The sequence below is a fragment of the Microcaecilia unicolor genome, chromosome 7, assembly GCF_901765095.1.
Source record: "Microcaecilia unicolor chromosome 7, aMicUni1.1, whole genome shotgun sequence".
Lineage (NCBI taxonomy): Eukaryota > Metazoa > Chordata > Amphibia > Gymnophiona > Siphonopidae > Microcaecilia > Microcaecilia unicolor.
In genome coordinates, this window is record NC_044037.1 from 199941765 (window position 1) to 199964981 (window position 23217).

The following is a 23217-nucleotide window of genomic DNA, read 5'->3' on the forward strand; positions in this document are numbered from 1 at the left end:
TTTATTTATGTATTTATTTATAGCATTTATACAGTGTCATAGAACATCAGGCTTCTGTAGAAGAAAATTAGTGGACTGAAGTTTTGCTGTTTACCCCATCACTAGATGTAGAAGTATAGAAAATGATGGCAGACAAAGAGCATACAGCCTATCCAGTCTTATTCATATATATGAACTAATAAACTATACTATCATTTCTTCTCCCTTAGAAATTCTCTCTGTTTATCCCATGTTTTCTTGAATTCAGGATAGTTTTAGGGAGCAAGGACAGTTTGTGGGTTTGGAAGAATAGGACATTCCACCTTTTAAACTGCCTTACCCTGTTCTCTAACTGCTACATTTCACTCTAGGTTTCTGTGATATTTCTATGATACATGATGCTTGACTTCCTTTTCCCATGCGCTAGTTTAAGAGTGTGTGTGGGGGGGGGGGGGGGGGGGGGGGGGGGGGGGGAGGAGCTTATTTCTCCAATTTGTCCAGTTTCAAATTTAGTGTGTCTTTTTTCTGGTTTTGTCCACTAAATGTTTCTGTGCTACAGAAGCTGCAGCTCCTTTTCCCATAGAAATGCATTGGTCTAGGTTCTTTTGAGGGTCCAATTTGTCCCATTTTCAAACTCGTTTCTTTTTATGTTTTTTCTTATGCCAGGTTTTATCCCACTCTGTTAAATTTTTAGATAATTATTTTGCTCCTAGACAGAAAGACAGACATTCTCGACCCCTTTTGTATAATGCTTTCCAAATTCGTTGAGTTGGAAAGACTAAAAACTTAGTGGAATAGGTTGAAACTTGGAATGTGGGAAAAAAAATTGCTAGAAGACATATTGAGTTTGAAAATGGGCCATATTAGGCCAGGGTTTCTAGAGAAATGGGCCTCTAAAATATGGCCCAGTGCATTTCTATGGGAATGGAGCTCTAGCTTCTGTAGTATAGAAACTTAGGGGTCAATATTCAAAGCGATTCAACTAGCCAGAAAAGCTGGCTGATAAATCGCTTGTTCAGGTCTAACTGGTCATATTTAGAGGCACTTAACTGGTTAGTGCGACTGAAAATGTCCAGTTAGCGCCTAACACAAAACCAGCTATTCTGGGAGCATTCCGGGGCCAGAGTCAGCACTTGGCCAGTTAAGTGCCGATGGCATAAATAGGACTGCATAAACCCAGTCCTATCTTTATATGGTTCGCCGTAGCCAGTTAACTGCTGAATATCGCACTTAACTGACTATATTTTCACCGGCTCCGTATACCTGGAAATCCAATGCTTGAGCCTGGACCTGGCCCGGCATGTCCAGGCTGAAGCATTGGGGGATAAACCTGGCAGTGGTCAGCAAACTTGCTGATCACCGCTGGCTGAATTTTGAGCCCTTAGAGTGAATTGCACAGAAATACACAAATATTTACACGCACATACTCACTAATCCCCTCCCTTCCCCCACACACATGCATTTCCATGCAGAGGAGTTGGAAAGAATTTCATGAGCCATGCTGTGCATGCTTTCTCCATGTGTTAAGTTAATCATTTGTTGAAAATGAATAGGCACTATAAGAGTTTGTTTTGTTTTTCAGCTGAAATAAAGATTTGCTTCAAATATTACCATGGTATTAGCGGAGCTTTACGAGCTACTACTCCATGTATCACTGTGAAAAACCCTGCAGTGATGGTAAGTGCAGTCATTTTCCCTCTTTTTACAATATCCAAAACAGGTCTATTATTATTATTTTGGCTATTAATATATAGATATATAATGAGGGCATTTGTCAACATCACTCAGGTGGATATATACTTCCATGGCTAAAAATACACATGGCTTTCACAGCTATATACTTTTGTTAGTTAAAAAAGGAACATTCCTAGGCAGGGGTGGCCCAAGGCAATCTGCCACCTGAGGCTGCCTCCGTCCAGTCTAGCATCTAGATTTAGATTTATTATTTATAACCCGCCATTATCCAGGGTGAGGTACAATGTACAATATAACCCCCTTCCCTCCTCAACCCTCTTCCCTACGTTTACCTTACATTTTTCTTTTGCAAAAGGTGGCAGTGGCAGCAATTCCCATACGCTACCCTGCTGCTGTGCCGCTGGCATCGGCCTCTCCGCTTTCGCTCTACTGTATGTCTAGGGTTACCATACGTCCGAATTTACCTGGACATTTCCTCTTTTTTGAGGACATGTCTGGGCGTCCGGGCGGGTTTTGCCAGTCCGCCCGTTTGTCTGGATTTCTGGACAAACGGGTGGGCGGGCGGCGGACCTATCCTAGCCTCCCTTCCCTTACTTACTATCTACTGCCCTGGTGGTCTAGTGACCTCTTCGGAACAGGAAAGAGCCCCCTCTTTCCTGCTCGGAGCGCTGCCCTTGCCCTGCATCCTGTTGCTGTGTGACGGTCTCGGGATTCAAAATGGCCACCGAGAGTTGAAGCGGCCTTGCGAGACTTCAACTCTCGGCGGCCATTTTGAATCCCGAGACCGCCACAGCAACAGGATGCAGGGCAAGAGCAGCACTCCGGGCAGGAAAGAGGGGGCTCTTTCCTGCCCTGAAGAGGTCACTAGACCACCAGTAGATAGTAAGTAAGGGGAGGGGAGGGGAATATGTGACCCGGGGGAGGGGAGGTGATGGAGGGGAGGGGAATATGTGACAGGGGACGGGGTGAGAGTGAGAAAGGGCGGGGCGAGGATGCGAAAGGGGCATGGTGGGGCAGGGGGGCGTGACATATGTCCTCTTTTTCAGAGGACAAAATATGGTAACCCTATGTATGTCCCTCCTCTGAGGAAACAGGCAGGCTGCAGTAGAGAGAAGAAGCCGGTGCCGGCAGCAGGGCAGCCTATGGGAATCACTGCTGCTGCCACCTTTTTGAAAAGAAAGAAATAAGGTAAACGTGGGGAAGAGGATTGAGGAGGGAAGGGGAGAGTGCCGCCTGAGGCTTCCACCTCAGGTGGCCTAATGGTGGGGCCACCACTGTTCCTAGGGGAGGAAAGCAGTGTGTATACATTCCATTTTCAAATATACACACACTGTTTTGTTCCAGATTAGATGTCTGCACAAGTAGCAGATACAGAGTACATGGGATACTTCTGAGTGTACATAAATATGTAAACAAAGTTTCAAAGGCTGGTTTCTCTTCAGAAATGATTGGGCCTAAAGCTGGCCACCGCGTGTTGCCTCTGTAGGATTATTTGGTATGTTCTCCACTTAGGAGCTGTGACTGCAGCCTCCAAAGCATCCACCACAGTTCCAACTATCCCAAGGGGGGGGGGGGGGGAGTTTTCTTCTACTCATTAGCCACCATCTTGTTACATTTAAGAAACTTGTAAGTCTAGTCTGTCAAGTTTTAAAATTTCAGAGCTCATCTTAATCTTACAATCTTGGGATTGATTCACTGAGATAAAATTATGAGGCAAATTATGCCTGAATATTGACTGGCCAATATTCAGATGGTGGTCAGTTTTTTTTTTAAGCTGCTGACAACCCGCAGGCAGAATTATGCCCAATATTCAATGCTGGCCCATCTCAAGGGACCAAAATTGAATACCTGGGTCAGTGCAAATACCTGGAAATTACGCAAGCACCAGCCAATATGCAGTCCAGTGCCCGAGTAGCTCAGCAGATCAAGTTAGAACAGTATTTTTGGTGGCCTGACTTTATCTGCTTACTTATCCAGTTAGCAGTCTGAATTTCACCGCTAACTCAGCTCTAACCTGACTCCACCCCCCCCCCCCCCCGACTGCTTTGCTTCCAGATAATGCTATGGTGGTCAGGGGAGGTATTCAGCATCATTGCCCAGCTAACAAATGCTTGAATATCCTCTCCAAGCTCTCTCAGCATGGTTAAAAAAAAAAATCGTGTTTGGTGCCCAGCAGTAGAGAATGACATGGGGACAAGGACCCGCAGTAACCGCGGGGATGGGGACAGGGGCAGAGCTTGTGGTGACGGGGCTGGGACAGATCCCACGGGGATGGGGCAGGGATGGGGACAGAGCCCACGAGGACAGGGACAAACTTTGTCCCTGTGCCATTTTCTTCTTTGAAGCCTGTTAACGAACTGGACTGTTATTTATGTTCGAGTGATGCAGACAACAATACTGTATTTTGATTTTTTGGAAAAATAAGCAAACCTGCTGGCCACAACTAGCAAAATTTGCATGGGGGATCCTGTCTATCCTGCTACCAGCACATCTTCTAAGAAGACATCTTCTATTGCAGAAAGGACTGTGGAAGACAGGAGAGCTAGACTGAATCCTGAGATTGTTGATGGCTTATTCATCCACAGATTAAAAAATCATAATAGTGCTTCATAGGTCATATTTCTTCCCTCTAGGGCATACAGAATGGGTTGTATTTTGTACCCCTGGATATTTTAACAGGGTGGATTAGGATTCCTTGGGGTAGTAGAAATCAGCTATTGTTGGGGTTAGAAGGGTAGAGGGTGGTGGTGGTGAGGAGGGGTATTATAGCTGCTCACTGTTACTATTGTTTTCTGTTTGTAATTTATACACAATAGTTGCACAGCATATTGTTCCTTTTTATCCTATATAATAAAACGCACCTCCAACATTCTGAAGCTGCATGGCTGAGGCATTCCTGCTCTCTGTATCCATCTCCTGAATTGACATCACGTACTTCCGGGTTCGTCACAAGCAGAAGTGACCAACCACATGAGGTTTCTCGGCTTCAGAATGTTAGAGGTGCATTCTATTAAATAGGATTGGTCAGTTCCTTGAAGCACAGCCAGAGCTCAGTGTCCTGCACAGTAACGCTCAAACACCAGAGGGAGGGAAGGGGGGGCCTGACACCAAAGAGGGGGGGGAGGTATCTCTGTCGCACACATACTCTCTCTCTCACAGTCAGTGTCTTTCTCGCTCTCATTCTCACACACTCTATGTCTCACACTGTATCACATTCACTCTCTATGTGTCACACAGTCACTTACACACTCTCTTGGTCTCACACACTCAGTCTCACAGAGAGTCTGTGTGTCACACACACTCTCTCGCACACACTGTATCTGTGTGAAACACACTCTCTGTCTCTCACACTGTGTCTCACATACGCACTTGCCCACACTCTCATTCTCACACACACACACACTCTCTCTCTCACAGACACACTCACACACAGACTCACTCTCTCTCTCTCACACACACACACTCGCACATTCACTCTCTCTCTCACACACAGTCATTCTCACATACACTCTCTCAAACATACACACTCCGAAGAAAACCTTGCTAGCGCCCGTTTCATTTGTGTCAGAAACGGGCATTTTTTACTAGTACTTTAATAAAAAGATTTAACTATAAAATTATAATTGTTCGAGGCTTCTGCAGATGAGGACATGGCCCATGGGGATGGGGCGGGGACGAGGACAGAACCTGCAGGGACAGAGACAGGGCCTGCGGGGACGGGGCGGGGACGGAGGCAGAACCTTCGGGGGTGGGGATGGAGACAAAACCTATGGAGATGGGGACAAACTTTGTCTCCATGTCATTCTCTACTCAGCAGCTCCTCCTTGCACTGGAAAGGTGTGTATGCAGGGAGGGAGCTGGGGGGGGGGTGTGCCTGGAAAAATAGCTGGATGGAATGGTATATGCTATGGGGGGGAGGAGTCTTTATACCAAGGATGGGGGGAAGTCTGGAGCAAGGAGGATGGGGTGGTCTGTGCCAAGTTAGGGCCGGGGTTGGAGAAAAGTGAATGTGTGTGTCCTGGGTGGGGGAAGTTGGAGGAAGGTGGATAGAGTGTGTTATTGGTGGGGGGATTGGAGTAAGGTAGATAGTGTGTGTCATGGGTGGGGGAGTTGGAGGAAGGTGGATTGTGTGTGTGTCATTGGTGATGGGTACGGGGCTGGGGAAAAGTGGATGGTGTGTGTGTGTCTCTTTCTCCTCAAACCCCCCCCCCCCCAGCTGTCACTGTATTCCCCCACCATATCCCCCATGGCTAGCCTTCAGCTTGCTGCTCCTATCCCCATTACACATTCAACCCTTTACTCTGCCCCCAATCCCCCCATAGTACATTCACCCCTTTAGTATGCCCCTAATCTCCCCCACTGCTATCACTGTATCCCCCCACCCATCCCCCATGGCCAGCTTTACTACTACTACTTCTACTACTACTTATCATTTCTATAGCGCTACTAGACATTTGCAGTGCTGTACACTTGAGCATGTAGAGACAGTCCCTGCTCGACAGAGCTTACAATCTAATTAGGACAGCACAAATAAGACATAAGGGAATTACTAGGGTGGGAATGATAAAATATAAAGCAGCAACACAAAGGTGGGCTTTTAGCCTAGATTTGAGGATGGTCAGAGATGGAGCTTGATGTACCGGCTCAGGAAGTCTATTCCAGGCATATGGTGCAGCAAGATAAAAGGAATGGAATTTGGAGTTAGGGTGCAGATAAGAGAGATTTACCCAGTGAATGGAGTTCCCAGGGAGGAGTGTAGGGAGAGATAAGAGTGGAGAGGTACTGAGGAGCTGCAGAGTGAATGCACTTGTAAGTCAATAAGAGGAGTTTGAACTGTATGTGGGAACGGATAGGGAGCCAGTGAAGTGACTTGAGGAGAGGGCTAATAATATGAGCATAGCAACACTGGCGGAATATAAGTTGTACAGCAGAATTTTGAACAGATTGAAGAGGAGAGAAATGGCTTTGTGGGAGACCTGTGAGAAGCAAGTTGCAATTGTCTAAGTGAGAGGTCAAGTGTGGATAAAGGATCTGGTAGTGTGCTCAGAAAGGAAAGGGCGAAATTTGTTGAGGATATAGAGAAAGAAACAACAGGTTTTAGCAGTCTGCTGAATATGTGCAGAGAAGGAGAGAGAGGAGTCGAAGATGACCCCAAGATTACAAGCTGATGAGACAGGGAGGATGAGATTGTTATCCACAGAAGTAGAGAATGGGGGAAGAGGAGAGGTTGGTTTAGGGGGAAAGATAAGCCTTCAGCTTGCTTCTCCCATCCCCATGGCACATTCACTCCTTTAGTATGGCCTACCATGGCACATGATTCACCCCTTACCTCCACCCCCAGTCTCTCACTTCACACTCAACTTTTCTCTGCTGCTCAGCTCTCCCTCTCTCTCCTTCTTCCCCTCCCCCACTGAACTCCCCTGGCAAAGAGGAAGTAAACTGCAGCACAGAGGGTCACTTAATCCTTCTATACCAACTTAGATCTGGCTGTTTATGTGAACCGCAGGATCGTGGTTCACATAAACAGTCGGGTCTAAGCCAGTACAGGAGAAGGAAGTGTCACGGTTCACTTCCTCTGCTTCTTGCCACGGGAGCTTAGCGCTGAGAGGGAAAAGAGAGTGAGAACTGAGCTTCTGCCCGTTTTTGCCCTGAATTCTGCTGCAGTGGGAGTGAAGAGATTTGAGCCGGAGCTGCTTGCTTTCTTGTCCAGCAAAACCCAGGTGCCAGGCCCGAGTTTTCAGTCATCATGGTCATGGCAATCTGGCACTTGGGGTTTGTCGAGGCCCTGCACTAACCAACTGTAATGCAGTACCGCAGGTTAGTGACTCCCATGATACAGGAATAATGCAACTTGTATCAACCCTCAAGCTGTATTATTCTGCTCCCTGGGAGCATCGGGCCACTAACTCACTTTGAGCTGACATTATGTTTCCTGGAATAATGCCAGCTTGTGAAGTTCAATGCAAGCTGCATTCTGATAACGAGGTGTTTTGCATGCATAGACTGAATATTGCCAGTAATCCAGATAAGTTCCACCACTGTCCACTTTTATCCGGATATTCAGTGCCAACTCATATCTGGATAGTGGCAGAATATCCAGATATGTTTTTGACTGCTGATCGTTGTGGCCGTCCGTGTAATTTCAACTACACTAATTATAAAGTCAACAATGGAATGTGTATGCAGAGACAGGAAAGAAGCTTTAAGGGCAATAATTACTTATGTCTGCTTGTATCCTTCCTGCACAGCATCTAGGCTGATAAGACACTTAACCTTCACTGCCATTGCTGCTTTTACATCACTGTCAAAGCTATCATCATTAACATTATCAGCAGTGATGAATATTGTACTTGCATGATGCAGGGAATGTATGCATCATTTATCACTACATTGCTGCTGAAAAGAATCATGGCTGATTCTTTTGCACTTTGTTTGTGCCTAATTAAAATTAAAATTGAAAGTGTAATTGAATAGAATGTAAATTACCCTGATGAGACAAAAGTGTAGGCTGAGTTACTGTTCCAGATCTAGTAGAAGTGTTCACACTAGTTTAGGTATTAACTGGAGCCCTAATCCTCAGGAGACTGTAGAGAGACTGAAGGCTGAATACACATAAAAACTGGACTAGCCTCTCAGGCCCCCATGCTCAAAGGGCTAGTGCTAAAGCCAACAGCGCAGACCCCAGAGCGCAAGAGCAGTGCAGAAACCAACTCTCCAGTGCCTAAAGGAAATAGTATTCAAATTATATGCAAAAAGCAAGGGGGAGGAATGTGCCTGGCGCATGCGCACAAGAATTTTGCGGTAAGCGCTGCTCTTGTGCACATGCCCAGGCAAGATCGGAAATGCAGGCACACATGGGCATCTTTCTTCTTCACCTTTTAAATATAAGTATTTCAAAAATTGTTTTCACTTGAGAAGCTCATATTCAAGCTCAGAAGAATGGCACAGATGCGTGCTTTCATTTTTGCTCAGACTCTCGTATATTTACAAATGCATCAGATACAAATGCGAAATATTCTTATATTTCACAATAACCACCAAGTTCTATGTGGATTACAATGAATAAGAAATTCAAACAATCCCTGGAGAATTGCAAAAACAGAAAAATATTTCATATATTAGTAAAATAATTGACATAGCAGGAATTTCCTAAATAGAAAAGCCTTCAAGTATTTCCTATATAAATGCAGTGGAACCTCAATATAACACTGGTTGGGATCTATAAATATCATTGCGTTAAATGTGGGGTTGATAGAACATGAACACAATTGAACCAAATATTGGGTTTTACTGTATGTAATTAAAGGGGAGCCCAAGACATGATCACGTTGTAAGTGGATTTGTGTTATTGTGGGGCATGTTATGTCAGGGTTCCACAGTAATAACTAGTGATGACTCTAACCTGAACTGGTAAAGCATTCCAAATGTGAGCTGCTAAAAATGGAAAATTAGATGAAAATATCATCTTAAATGAATACCTTTGGGTCTTGGATATTGCAGCCTGAAATAATTTCTAAGTGCTTCTGTCCTACATTAGAGAAACCTATTAAATCAGGCATATAAAAAGGGGCATTCCCATATAAAATCTTAAAAATCATTGTACATACCTTAAACTGAATTCAAGCCTCCACTGGTAGCCAGTGTAATTTCACCAGTAACTGGGAGAAACTGATCTCTAATGTGTGCTGAGAATACCAGCCTAGCTACAATATTTTGGATTGTCTGCAACTTTTTGAAAGGAAACTTCGTACATCCCAAATAAATTATTTTACAACTAGTAAAAAAGGCCCGTTTCAGAAAGCAATGAAACGGGCGCCAGCAAGGTTTTGAGCGATCAGCGTGATCGCCGGTATGCGAGCCCTGCTCCCCGCCCCCATGTTCTACAGCACTCGCACCTACCTGCACCATGATGGACAGTCGCAGCGAGTCCTTGGCGATGCTGTGCCCGCATTTCTTGCACGAACCTCGGCCGCTTGTGGCGTACTCAGCCCGGTAGAGCTTCTCGCCTGCCTGACAGTCCTCCATGGTAACGGCTGCAGTAGACAGTGGAGCAGGAGAGGAGGACGCAGACCGTTGCCCCTCGCTGGCGCAGAGCCGCCTTCACCGGTGCAGGCCACCGAGCAACGGGTTGGCGAGGCGATGCTATTCGTTCAGTGTCAGCGCTCCGCCCTCGACGTCATCACATTGTGACGCGAGGGCGGGGCAGACACTAAACCGGATATCTATGCCACCTCAAGTTTCTGGCTGAGGCTTCATTAGAACGTTGGAGGTGCGTTTTATATATATAGAGATAGTCTAGTTGCCCTAATATCAGGCTTTGCACCACCAACCTGACGGCTAAAGGGATCTAATATATCTCTGATTCTCCTTAATTTTTTCAGAATTAAAAAAGATTTCTTTATCAGTGTATTAATTTGTTACTCTGGTGATAGGGTATTGGACAAAACAACCCCTAAATGTTTTAAGATAGTTTCAAATGTAAAATTCGGATTACTCATTTAAAAAATATTATCATTCCAAATATCAGAAGTCTCCCCGATTAGCAAACATTTGGTCTTGTCTTTGTTCAACTATTAGTGCTTATAGACAGCATGGACTTCCTTCTGCTTCTAAAAGGAGACAAAACTAAGACCAGTGAGACTACTGCAAGAAGTCTCGGCACCCATTTTGAAAACACGGTGGTGCTGGGCAGAATAATGGTAGTAGGCAGGAATGGAGTTCTTTCCTGCCCTCAAAGAAGCCACTAGATCATCAGGGCCCTTCAGGGTAGGACCGGTAAGGGTCCACTGAGGCTCTGGGGACTGTAAGTGTGTGGGAGAGAGGTGATGGCAGCGTGGCGGTGCGAGGGCAGTGCGGCAGTGGGGGCCCAATGACCTTTACTGCCCGGGGGCCTAGATCACTGTCAGTCCATCCCTGGGAACAATCTAGCAGTCTGGGTGAGTCATTAAGTTCTTACCTGCTTTTACTATGAAATATTTATCTGCACATCAGTGACAATTGATGTTTATGGGTTATTCTTTTCATTGCAGTAATTTGGATCACAAAATCACTCAGTATATACATGTAGGGCCAAATTCTATAAATGGCGCCTTAGAAATTGGTGCCAAAAAGCCATGTGCTTAAGCGATTCTATTAACTACACCTAAAGTTAGGTTTAGTTTATAGAATATGCTCACATGCTGTTCTTGTGACTAAAATTTAGACTTAGCCATTTAGGCCACCTAAAACCAGGCCTAAATACCTGTGCCTAACTTATGTGCAGATTGGGTGTATTCCATAATGATGTGCATTGTTTTTGAAATGCCCATGACCCGCCCATTCCACACCCATGGCCATGACCCCTTTTCAGCTGCCACATTAGAATTTATGCACACCATGTTGTATAATACATCTAGAAAGTTGTGCGCGTAAATTCTAATTAAAGCCAATTAGTGCTGCTAACTGGTGAAGTACCAATTATTGGCACTGATTGGCTTGTTAATTAAGTTTTGCATGCAGTATGGCTGTGCGGCCAAATTAGCGCGCACAACTTAAGGTGCCCTTTATAGAATTTGGAGGGTAGTCTCACAGATTCTAATGTCATTTAGTTTGATAGCAGCCTCAGCTTACCCAGTTTGAAATAATAGTTTTCTATAGTACTTTAGATGAAAATGTTGGAGTAGATATTTAGCGCATATTAATGGATAGAAGAGGCGCCTCTCTGTTTAAATAGCACTGACTGGGTTCCTGGCTAATATTTAGTGACACTTAATTGAAGAGTGCCACTGAATATTAGCACAGAACAATATGGCACTATATAGTTTTGTGGTTCAGTGGTCCAGAGTTGGAAATTAGATAGTGCCAGGTAAGTAGGTCCACATAAAAGTTGTGCCTAACTCACCTGGATAGTTATCCATCCCCTGCATTGAATATCAGTGGTATCCAGATAACTTCAGGGGACCCGCTGGGGACATGGATATTTAGTGTTGGAAGTCGGATAAGGCCCAACGCTGATTATTGGGTCCTAAATCTGACTACCGCAGGCTGATTATCGACCTGATTATCTCTTATATTAAGCCTATTTACATATTTTCATTAATATTCCCTGCAGTATCTTTGTGGAGAACAGTATAGTGTATAGGGCAGTGTGCTTCCCCCTTGCTGTAGTACTCAGCCAGTATCTGCAGACAATGGGACAGGTAAAGGGGAGCTGGTGAACATGAGGAAAAATAGGGATACAGAGAAGGGAGAAAGATAATGGGCATGGAGAGAGAAGAAATGTCAAAGGAGAGGATACCCTGGCAAGAGTTGAGAGAATGTTCCCAACGCAAAACTGTTCTCAATTATTTTTCTACTCTTGTACATTCACAATGGACTTTAAAAAATGTTTTGTTTTGTTTTTGAGGAAAAGACCTCAGAAGCCTTCGGTGCTCAGTGCAAAAGCACAGTCAGTTTTAGCACTTAATAGGCGGCCTGCTTATTCATAGATCAGAAAAACCTCAGTTTTTTTAAATTTTGCAATTAAAATACTAAATTCAAAACTGCTTATTTTTAGGCACTAAATATCCAGCTTAATGCTTTAATTCAGGTATTTGGCTTGGTGGTTGTAAAGTGAGATTAGGCAAAATGATTGAACTGAGTTGTTATGTTACTATTGTTCAAAAGGTGTTGCTTGGGAGATAGGGGATGAGTGGTTTGGGAGGGGGGGGGGGGCAAAAATGGCTGGCTAAACTATGTTTAATCCAGTTGGAGCAACTATGTAAAACTGGAAATGTATGCTGACACCTGGAATGTGTTATACCAGGCTGGAACAAAAAGATTGAACTATGTTAATTGATCTCAGTGATAGTTTTTTGATTATTTGCAGTTGATTTGATTGCTTCTTCTCCAGTTGTACAATTAATGCAGGTAAAGTAAGTTTTTAGGGCTGGTGGAGTGGTGAAGTATTTTATAGCTTAGAGGGGGGTGGGGGTACAGTTATGGTCATTTGTGCAACAGCAATACTTAGTGGCCAGATATAGAGCCCATGATTTGCAGGCTGCAGGAGCCTTGAGGCATATCCCTGATACAGACTGTCACTGCAATCACTGAACTAAAGTAAACCAAAAGGCAATATAAAGCAGGACAGTAGTTACCAATTAAGGCTAATAGGCCACAGCTCAGCCCTTGCCTCCTATTGAGCTAGAAGCTCACAAAAGTAGGAGGTCATTGCTGATTCAAACATTTAAAAAAAAAAAGGCATTTAAAATTTATTATGTAGTCCTGAAAAGAAACTATTTTGTTTTCATGTCTGCAATATAGTATATATGGCCAACACAAATAGTGACAGGTTTAGACCTATTAGCTTGCTCTGTTATCATAATGTGCCTTATTAGATGGGTTGTGTATGCTGAACCAGTTACTGCAGCTATAAAGGGTAATTTTTAAACTGTTTGCATTGGAACAAATATCGTGGTCATTTTCTGCCTGTGGGCTTTGCACCAGAAACTTGCCATCGTTTATCATTTATTTATTTATTATACCGTTTCTTATTGCGTTCGCAAAACAGAACTGTTTACATCATAATAGCTAAAGTTTATATTAAAAACATATAAGAAATCCATTAATTTGATAGAAAAGCACTGCAAAACACTAACATCCATATTAAAAAGTATGTAGACAGTAGACAACCATCCATACCAAAAATAAAAACATATTACTAGTTAATACATATTCATTCTGTCTGTTTTTCCCCTTTCATCCCAGATTATTATCAAATGTATTTTGAAACAAATATGTTTTCAGAAACTTACAGAAATTAATATAGGACTGTTCTATGTGTACAGAACATGTGTGGTCCATCACACCTTCTTTTTCAGCAGGCAAATCTCCTGGAAAAGTATGCACAAAACCTTGTTAGTGCTATCTGTGTACACATGTTGTTTCCCTCTACCCAATCTAAACTTGATCTCAGGAGCACATCCTCTTAATGAAGCTAGAATTTAGTGAGTACCACAAAGCATAGATTTTTAGGCAGCTTGACAGAGGGCACTTTGAGGGTAGCCAGTTAACATGAGTAGAAAGCTTTATCCATGTACACCACTTTGAAATTTGCCCTCCCCTTGACCTGAACCAGACTGGAACAATGTCAGTCACAGCTGGTGGACCTGAAGTAGTTTGACTCTCTACTTTGACTTGTTTCTGGCTTTCATTCTTCCCCACAGCACAATCTGCCTGGAAAAGCAAAATGGTCTCCCTCAACCCTCATGCAATTAATTTTCCTTTTCCCTCAGATGGGGGCAGATGGTATGGATGAAGATGCCGCTACTGCACATCAGTGTCGGAAACTAGTCAGCTTTACATTATCCGGTAAGCTTTTTTGATTGTCTGCGTCTCATTATTTCAAATCCACATTTTTAGACTTGGATTGTCACAAAGAGAGGCTTAAAAGCCATTTTGGGCTACATTCTATATACAGCACCAAACAAATCGGCACCGAAAATCACTATTTTATAAGCCGTGTTTAAAGATAGGCATGGTTTACAGAACAGCACTTACGCCCAGGATTCACACCTAACTTTAGGCACGGCCATTTGCACCAACTGAAATGTGGCGCAAATGTATGCACCTAAATTAGGTGCATATCCCCATTATTCTATAACAATGCACATAAATGCTAAGAACTCCTCCATTCTTCCCATGACCCTCCCATTTCCATGCCCCTTTTTTTACTGGCGTGTAAAGTTTAGTGCAAATAATTGCTTGTTAAAAAGTCAAGTATTGTTGCTAATTAGCTCGTTATTCAATTAAATTGCACACACAACTTGAGCATGTGCCCAAATTTGCACGTGCCATTTTTGGCAACTTCAATAGAATTAGGGGTTTACATAGAACATCAAGATCAGAATTGAGGTGTCTAGGTTGGTACGCACTCAGTTCTAGCTGTATTTTAAAATGGCTCCGCTGAATGTGGAGCATTTTGTTGTCTACCTACAGTGGTGGAAATAAGTATTTGATCCATTGCTGATTTTGTAAGTTTGCCCACTGACAAAGACATGAGCAGCCCATAATTGAAGGGTAGGTTATTGGTAACAGTGAGAGATAGCACATCACAAATTAAATCCGGAAAATCACATTGTGGAAAGTATATGAATTTATTTGCATTCTGCAGAGGGAAATAAGTATTTAATCCCTCTGGCAAACAAGACCTAATACTTGGTGGCAAAACCCTTGTTGGCAAGCACAGCGGTCAGACGTCTTCTGTAGTTGATGATGAGGTTTGCACACATGTCAGGAGGAATTTTGGTCCACTCCTCTTTGCAGATCATCTCTAAATCATTAAGAGTTCTGGGCTGTCGCTTGGCAACTCACAGCTTCAGCTCCCTCCATAAGTTTTCAATGGGATTAAGGTCTGGTGACTGGCTAGGCCACTCCATGACCCTAATGTGCTTCTTCCTGAGCCACTCCTTTGTTGCCTTGGCTGTATGTTTTGGGTCATTGTCGTGCTGGAAGACCCAGCCACGACCCATTTTTAAGGCCCTGGCGGAGGGAAGGAGGTTGTCACTCAGAATTGTACGGTACATGGCCCCATCCATTCTCCCATTGATGCGGTGAAGTAGTCCTGTGCCCTTAGCAGAGAAACACCCCCAAAACATAACATTTCCACCTCCATGCTTGACAGTGGGGACGGTGTTCTTTGGGTCATAGGCAGCATTTCTCTTCCTCCAAACACGGCGAGTTGAGTTCATGCCAAAGAGCTCAATTTTTGTCTCATCTGACCACAGCACCTTCTCCCAATCACTCTCGGCATCATCCAGGTGTTCACTGGCAAACTTCAGACGGGCCGTCACATGTGCCTTCCGGAGCAGGGGGACCTTGCGGGCACTGCAGGATTGCAATCCGTTATGTCGTAATGTGTTACCAATGGTTTTCGTGGTGACAGTGGTCCCAGCTGCCTTGAGATCATTGACAAGTTCCCCCCTTGTAGTTGTAGGCTGATTTCTAACCTTCCTCATGATCAAGGATACCCCACGAGGTGAGATTTTGCGTGGAGCCCCAGATCTTTGTCGATTGACAGTCATTTTGTACTTCTTCCATTTTCTTACTATGGCACCAACAGTTGTCTCCTTCTCGCCCAGCGTCTTACTGATGGTTTTGTAGCCCATTCCAGCCTTGTGCAGGTGTATGATCTTGTCCCTGACATCCTTAGACAGCTCCTTGCTCTTGGCCATTTTGTAGAGGTTAGAGTCTGACTGATTCACTGAGTCTGTAGACAGGTGTCTTTCATACAGGTGACCATTGCCGACAGCTGTCTGTCATGCAGGTAACGAGTTGATTTGGAGCATCTACCTGGTCTGTAGGGGCCAGATCTCTTACTGGTTGGTGGGGGATCAAATACTTATTTCCCTCTGCAGAATGCAAATAAATTCATATACTTTCCACAATGTGATTTTCCGGATTTAATTTGTGATGTGCTATCTCTCACTGTTACCAATAACCTACCCTTCAATTATGGGCTGCTCATGTCTTTGTCAGTGGGCAAACTTACAAAATCAGCAAGGGATCAAATACTTATTTCCACCACTGTATATGGCTATGCAGGAGTGAATGTGTATATGGCTGCATGTTCAGCGGAAGCAGCTGTTTGACAAATACACATGTTGAAAAAAATGAATGGCACGAATTCTGCAGCTTCCACATGACAATGCTGATTTTGCAACATCCTTGTTTAAATGGCACTGCTTCCACATGTATTTGTTCTATTTTATAAACCTAGACATGTAAATGCTACCAATTTAATGAGGCTGTAGTTTTTAGTTCTCTGCATTTTGAAGGTGGATATAAACAATGGCAGATTAAAAAGAGTGACTCCCTTGTGTAAAACTCTGGCCAAAATGAGCACTTCTTAAAAATCTGTGGGCTCATTTTACAAAGTAGTGCTACAGATTAGCATGCACTGAATGTGAAGAAGCCGATAGGAATTTAATGGGCTTCTTCGCATTCACTGTGCCGCTAATCAGTAGCGCTGCTTCGTAAAAAGGAGCCTTGTCTATGCCCCTGTGCTAGTGTAAAGCCCAGTGGGGAAATTTTTTTCCCATAAAAGTGTATTTTCTTTTTTAAAATGGGGAATATACATGTAGATTTTTGCCCTGCACATGGCATTCCCAAACCATGTCCCTTGAAATCTCTGTGTGGCATGGATCTCCACGTGTAACTAGTAGCTTTCTGAAATTACCATTTATATGTGTATATTAAATTGATACCTGGAACTTGCTTAAAAAATGTAGTAACATATAAGTCCACTAATGCCCTAGTGCACTCATCCAGCATCGCTGGCCTGTGTGATCTTTATATTTTGCACAGTATAGGAGGAAATGCATCTCTTTCAATTTCTTTGGTGTTGTACCACATGCAAGGTGTGTCTTCTTGGGATTTTGATTTAATTTATGTTTATTATTTTTGGTCAGCTATTCTGTATTTGGCATTTGTGTTCTGTATGTGTGACCGAGGTATTCTGTTAGCATGAATTTTCTATGTTCTGTAATAATTTGGCTTGTTCAGTTTTCCCAATAGTAGAGGGCATGTTTGTGAAGGGGGAGGGGGTGTTGATCCTTGTTCTATGTTATTGTTTGAGATTTATAAATGACAGTTGTACAGAATATTGTTCCTTTTTATATTTTAATACAATGATTTAAATATAAAATCCTAACCGAGGATTATGCAGGGGGGGGGGGGGGGTCAGATTGACAGATTTTGTCCCCGTGTCATTCTCTAGTGTGTTCTGCTTCCCGTATAACTTTTAAATGGATGAACCTAGCTTAGTTAGACTTGGTGTGGAGTTAGGTCATTGAGGGAAAATGGGGCTGTTCCATTTCTTTCTTTTTAAATTTTTTAATTATAATTCAAATAACATCCAGACATCTAGCACACTGTTGTCTTTGATGCAACAGTCTGACAACACTTAACTCCTTTATCATTTTTATTTCCCCTTTGTTACCCCCCACCTTGCCCTCATTTATTTGCTCATTCAAGAAACTACACTACATTTAATTCCTCAATGAGGTAAAAGTTTAATAGTTTAAAAACACTTGATATGCCATCCTTCTAATACAAGTCAGAGGTGGTTCATAGTAAAATAATAATTTTACAAAAAGAAACTCCAACATTGATAGGAAAGGATCAATCATTCCCATTCAAACAGTCTTACATAAATTATTCTCATTATTCTCCCTCCTCACTCCCCCTCCCGATCCCTTCAACCACAGCTAACCCCCAACAGCATGCAGAAGACAACCCGTGAAGACACCCCACTCTCACCCAACTTCCCCTTCACCACCTGCACACAGTCTTCAGGATGAGTTCCTATTTCTCCCTACTCCAGCCCCCTTCATTCCTCCTCTTTTTGGGTCCATTTCTCATCGCTCCTCCACACACGCACAAGCTTCTTTATCCTCTCTTTAGCTTCTGCATTCAACTTGATCATTTGATATATGCAATAAAGTTTATTCAGCACTTTCCCCAGAGGCCAGGGCCGTGCCAACACGGTAAGTGAGGTAAGCATGGCAGAGGGGCGCTTCCCTCTGGGGGGCGCCGCCAGACCATGCTCACCTCGCTCGCCCTCCCGCTCCCATTGTTCAACTTCCCGCCCTCTTCTCCCCCCCCCCCCCAACATCCCTTTTCTTTTTTTTTTCTTTTTAAATTTACCTCCGTGGCAGCGCAGCGTCAGTGAAGGAGGCAGCGCTCCCGATGTCTCTAGCCTTCCCTTCACTGTGTTTCGCCTTCTTCTGATGTCAAGGAAATGACGTCAGGAGAAGGCGGAACACAGCGAAGGGAAGGCTAGAGACGTCGGGAGCGCCACCTCCTTCAATGACGCTGCGCTGCCACGGAGGTAAATTTAAAAAGAAAAAAAAAGAAAGGGGATGTTGGGGGGGGGGGAGAAGAGGGCTGGAAGTTGAACAATGGGAGCGGGAGGGCAGGGGAGAGACGAGAGCATGGATGCGAAGGGGGAGGGGAGAAGAGGGCGGGCCAGGCCAGGCCAACTGGGACATGATGGGACATGGGAGCGAGAGGAGAGAGAGGATCATGGATGCGAGGGGGGGTCATGGAAGGGAGAGAGGGGAATTGCTGGATAGGGATTAATGGAGGGTGACAGAGGAGCATGGATGGGAGGGGCAGGGCTCAGGAAGCGAGGGGAATTGCTGGAAAAGGATGAATGGAGGGGGCAGGGGACAGAGGAGCATGGATGGGCATGGATTGGGAGGGCAGGGCAGGGGTCAGGGAGAGAGGGGAATTGCTGGAAAGGGATGAATGGAGGGGGCAGGGGACAGAGGAGCATGGATGGGAGGGCAGGGCTCAGGGAGAGAGGAGAAATTGCTGGACATAGAGGGGAGGGAAGAGAGATGAAGGAGATGAAATGAGGGAAAAGGAAGAGAGGAGAAAAACTGCACATGGATGAAGAAAATAGGCAGAAGCTGAGGACCAGAAATGAAGAAGAAAGGAGGAAAGGAAAGAAATAAATGGAAAGGAAGCCCTGGAAACGGAGTTAAGAGGACAGATAGCAGCAGAATCAGATACTGGGCCAGCATGATCAGAAAAAGAAAGTCACCAGACAACAAAGGTAGAAAAAAATCATTTTATTTTCATTTTAGTGTTTGGAATATGTCCACTTTGAGAATTTACATCTGCTATCTTATTTTGCAATGTATAGCAATTTGTTTCTAAGAATATTGCTGACAATTCCTGTCAGTGTGGCAAGTGGTGAGCGATCATTTTCACGGGGGGGGGGGGGGGGGGGGGCGCCGCCAACTGATAGTCTGCAGGGGGGGCACCAACTGATAGTCTACAGGGGGGCGCCAGAGACCCTAGGCACGGCCCTGCCAGAGGCTGTTTCTGGACTTCTCCTCGGGGATGTGAGAAGAGGGCAAAGTTCTGATGGCAGAGGGGAGTTCCTTCCCAAAAGATGGGATTTGCCTGTTTACAGTATGTCTAAAGGGGCATTAATGTTAAAGTTGCAGTTTTTTCTCTAGAAAATGCATTGAGACTCAAAACATGCTGCTCCTACTTTTTTTTTGTAATGTTTATGGAGCTTTAAAAAGTACTTTTATACAAGAAGCATCTACTGAATAGAGGCACGGGAATTTAAGTGAAAAATTATTTACAGAGACCTTATTAGCAAAATATTTTGGTATATAAAACTCCACAGGCTCTTTTTACTTGCAGTTAAAAATGCTCAGTGGCCAGCAGGGTATTCTTATTATTAAAAGATGTATCTCAGCAGTTACTGTTTGAGCTCAGAGGCCATTATGACCTTATACAAGGATTTGAAAGAGGCTTTGATCCTCCTGACTAGCAAGTCTTGTGCCATACCTGGTTTTATCAAGCTTTATCAGCACCAGCTGTAGTTGGTAGAATCAGGCAGACCCCTTATTTCCAGATGTTTCTCTGTAGGCACAACAAGCCTTGCCAAGACAAATTGGGAATTATATGAAACATCTTAATCAGAAACCATAATGGCAGAACCTCAGCAGAATGTTGCCCAGTTCCTTACAGATGTAAAACCCTCCTCCCTGCACCATCGCCTCATCCATGCATTGAGACTCCGGAGCGCTGCCTGTCTCTTGGTCCCTTCACATGGAATAGGGAACACTTCTGAAAATGCTAACTTAGAGGTTCTGGATTTGAGCTTTGTACCCAAGAGCCTAAATTTGGCTTCCAGAACCTCCCTCCCACATTTTCCTAAGTCCATTGGTTCCCACATGTACCAAAACAGCTGGCTCCTCCCTAGCACTATCTAAAATCCTATCTAGGTAAAATGTGAAATCCACCACCTTCACACCAGGCAGGCAAGTGACCAGGCGATCCTCATGTCCATGAGCCACTCAGATATCTACATGACTAATAATCGAATCACCAGCTACAACAGCCATAATAACCCTTCCCTCCTGGGCAGAAGCTCCTACAGACACATCCTCGGTGCAAGAGGATATTGCATCCCCTGGTGGGCTGGTCCTGGCTACATGATTACTTCCAGCTTCACCAGGGTGATGCACTCGTTTTAGAAGAGACTTCCCTCCTATGAGCAGACTGGAGGTGGGACTTCTCTACAATGTCCCTGTAGTCCTCCTCTGTGTACTTCTCTGTGTCCCTCAGCTTCTCCAAGTCTGCTACTGTAGCCTCAGAACGGACTCGTTCTCTGATAGCTAGGAGCTCTTTGTTTATCAATAACCTACAATTCTTCTTTTAAACCCAATCTTTAAGGTATCAAGCACAGAGCAAAATAATGTCACTTACTCAGAGAAATGTCCTGAAAAGGTACAGTGGTGGAAATAAGTATTTGATCCCTTGCTGATTTTGTAAGTTTGCCCACTGACAAAGACATGAGCAGCCCATAATTGAAGGGTAGGTTATTGGTAACAGTGAGAGATAGCACATCACAAATTAAATCCGGAAAATCACATTGTGGAAAGTATATGAATTTATTTGCATTCTGCAGAGGGAAATAAGTATTTGATCCCCCACCAACCAGTAAGAGATCTGGCCCCTACAGACCAGGTAGATGCTCCAAATCAACTCGTTACCTGCATGACAGACAGCTGTCGGCAATGGTCACCTGTATGAAAGACACCTGTCTACAGACTCAGTGAATCAGTCAGACTCTAACCTCTACAAAATGGCCAAGAGCAAGGAGCTGTCTAAGGATGTCAGGGACAAGATCATACACCTGCACAAGGCTGGAATGGGCTACAAAACCATCAGTAAGACGCTGGGCAAGAAGGAGACAACTGTTGGTGCCATAGTAAGAAAATGGAAGAAGTACAAAATGACTGTCAATCGACAAAGATCTGGGGCTCCACGCAAAATCTCACCTCGTGGGGTATCCTTGATCATGAGGAAGGTTAGAAATCAGCCTACAACTACAAGGGGGGAACTTGTCAATGATCTCAAGGCAGCTGGGACCACTGTCACCACGAAAACCATTGGTAACACATTACGACATAACGGATTGCAATCCTGCAGTGCCCGCAAGGTCCCCCTGCTCCGGAAGGCACATGTGACGGCCCGTCTGAAGTTTGCCAGTGAACACCTGGATGATGCCGAGAGTGATTGGGAGAAGGTGCTGTGGTCAGATGAGACAAAAATTGAGCTCTTTGGCATGAACTCAACTCGCCGTGTTTGGAGGAAGAGAAATGCTGCCTATGACCCAAAGAACACCGTCCCCACTGTCAAGCATGGAGGTGGAAATGTTATGTTTTGGGGGTGTTTCTCTGCTAAGGGCACAGGACTACTTCACCGCATCAATGGGAGAATGGATGGGGCCATGTACCGTACAATTCTGAGTGACAACCTCCTTCCCTCCGCCAGGGCCTTAAAAATGGGTCGTGGCTGGGTCTTCCAGCACGACAATGACCCAAAACATACAGCCAAGGCAACAAAGGAGTGGCTCAGGAAGAAGCACATTAGGGTCATGGAGTGGCCTAGCCAGTCACCAGACCTTAATCCCATTGAAAACTTATGGAGGGAGCTGAAGCTGCGAGTTGCCAAGCGACAGCCCAGAACTCTTAATGATTTAGAGATGATCTGCAAAGAGGAGTGGACCAAAATTCCTCCTGACATGTGTGCAAACCTCATCATCAACTACAGAAGACGTCTGACCGCTGTGCTTGCCAACAAGGGTTTTGCCACCAAGTATTAGGTCTTGTTTGCCAGAGGGATTAAATACTTATTTCCCTCTGCAGAATGCAAATAAATTCATATACTTTCCACAATGTGATTTTCCGGATTTAATTTGTGATGTGCTATCTCTCACTGTTACCAATAACCTACCCTTCAATTATGGGCTGCTCATGTCTTTGTCAGTGGGCAAACTTACAAAATCAGCAAGGGATCAAATACTTATTTCCACCACTGTATGTGGTAGAATCACAAGTACAGAAGCCTTGGAGGTGGCTCTTTTTACACTAGGAACACAGCCTAGTGCCTCTCTCAAATCATCATCAGCTTCAATATATGTCCAAGTGCTAAAACATACCACTTGCACTACTTGGATATCTTTAATATGAAGTTCATAAAACAACACTTATCTCTTAAACAGGATCATTGATTTAGTGGCACCAAAGTGATGACTTTGCCCTGACGCAGCTTTGTAAATATGATTCATGTTAGGGGTCCTGTTTACCTAATGTTTGTATTTAAGAGATACACTTTCTTGCTTATTTTCGAAAGAGAAGGGCGGCCATCTTCCGACACAAATCGGGAGATGGCCGCCCTTCTCCCAACGCCGGACAAATCGGCATAATTGAAAGCCGATTTTGGCTGGCTTCAACTGCTTTCCGTCGTGGAGACGGCGAAAGTTCAAGGGGGCGTGTTGGCAGGGTAGTGAAGGCGGGACAGGGGCAGGGTTAAGAGATAGCCACCCTCGGCCGATAATGGAAAAAAGAAGGGCGGCCCTGACGAGCATTTGGCCGACTTTACTTGGTCCATTTTTTTTCACAACCATGCATCAAACAGGTGCCCGAACTGAACAGATGACCAATGGAGGGAATCGGGGATGACCTCCCCTGACTTCTCCAGTGGTCACTAACCACC

The 23217-nt window shown here is 44.4% G+C and overlaps 1 protein-coding gene across 3 annotated transcripts in view; it reads left to right on the forward strand.

Annotated features, from left to right (window-relative positions):
- Positions 1–23217, forward strand: part of HECW2 (HECT, C2 and WW domain containing E3 ubiquitin protein ligase 2) — a 535594-nt gene that overhangs the window by 339588 nt on the left and 172789 nt on the right. For all 3 annotated transcript variants that reach the window (XM_030209455.1, XM_030209456.1, XM_030209457.1), the window contains 2 exons: positions 1562–1656; positions 13926–14001. In XM_030209455.1, the coding sequence (XP_030065315.1) occupies positions 1562–1656; positions 13926–14001 (171 nt within the window). The remainder of the gene's footprint in view (positions 1–1561; positions 1657–13925; positions 14002–23217) is intronic.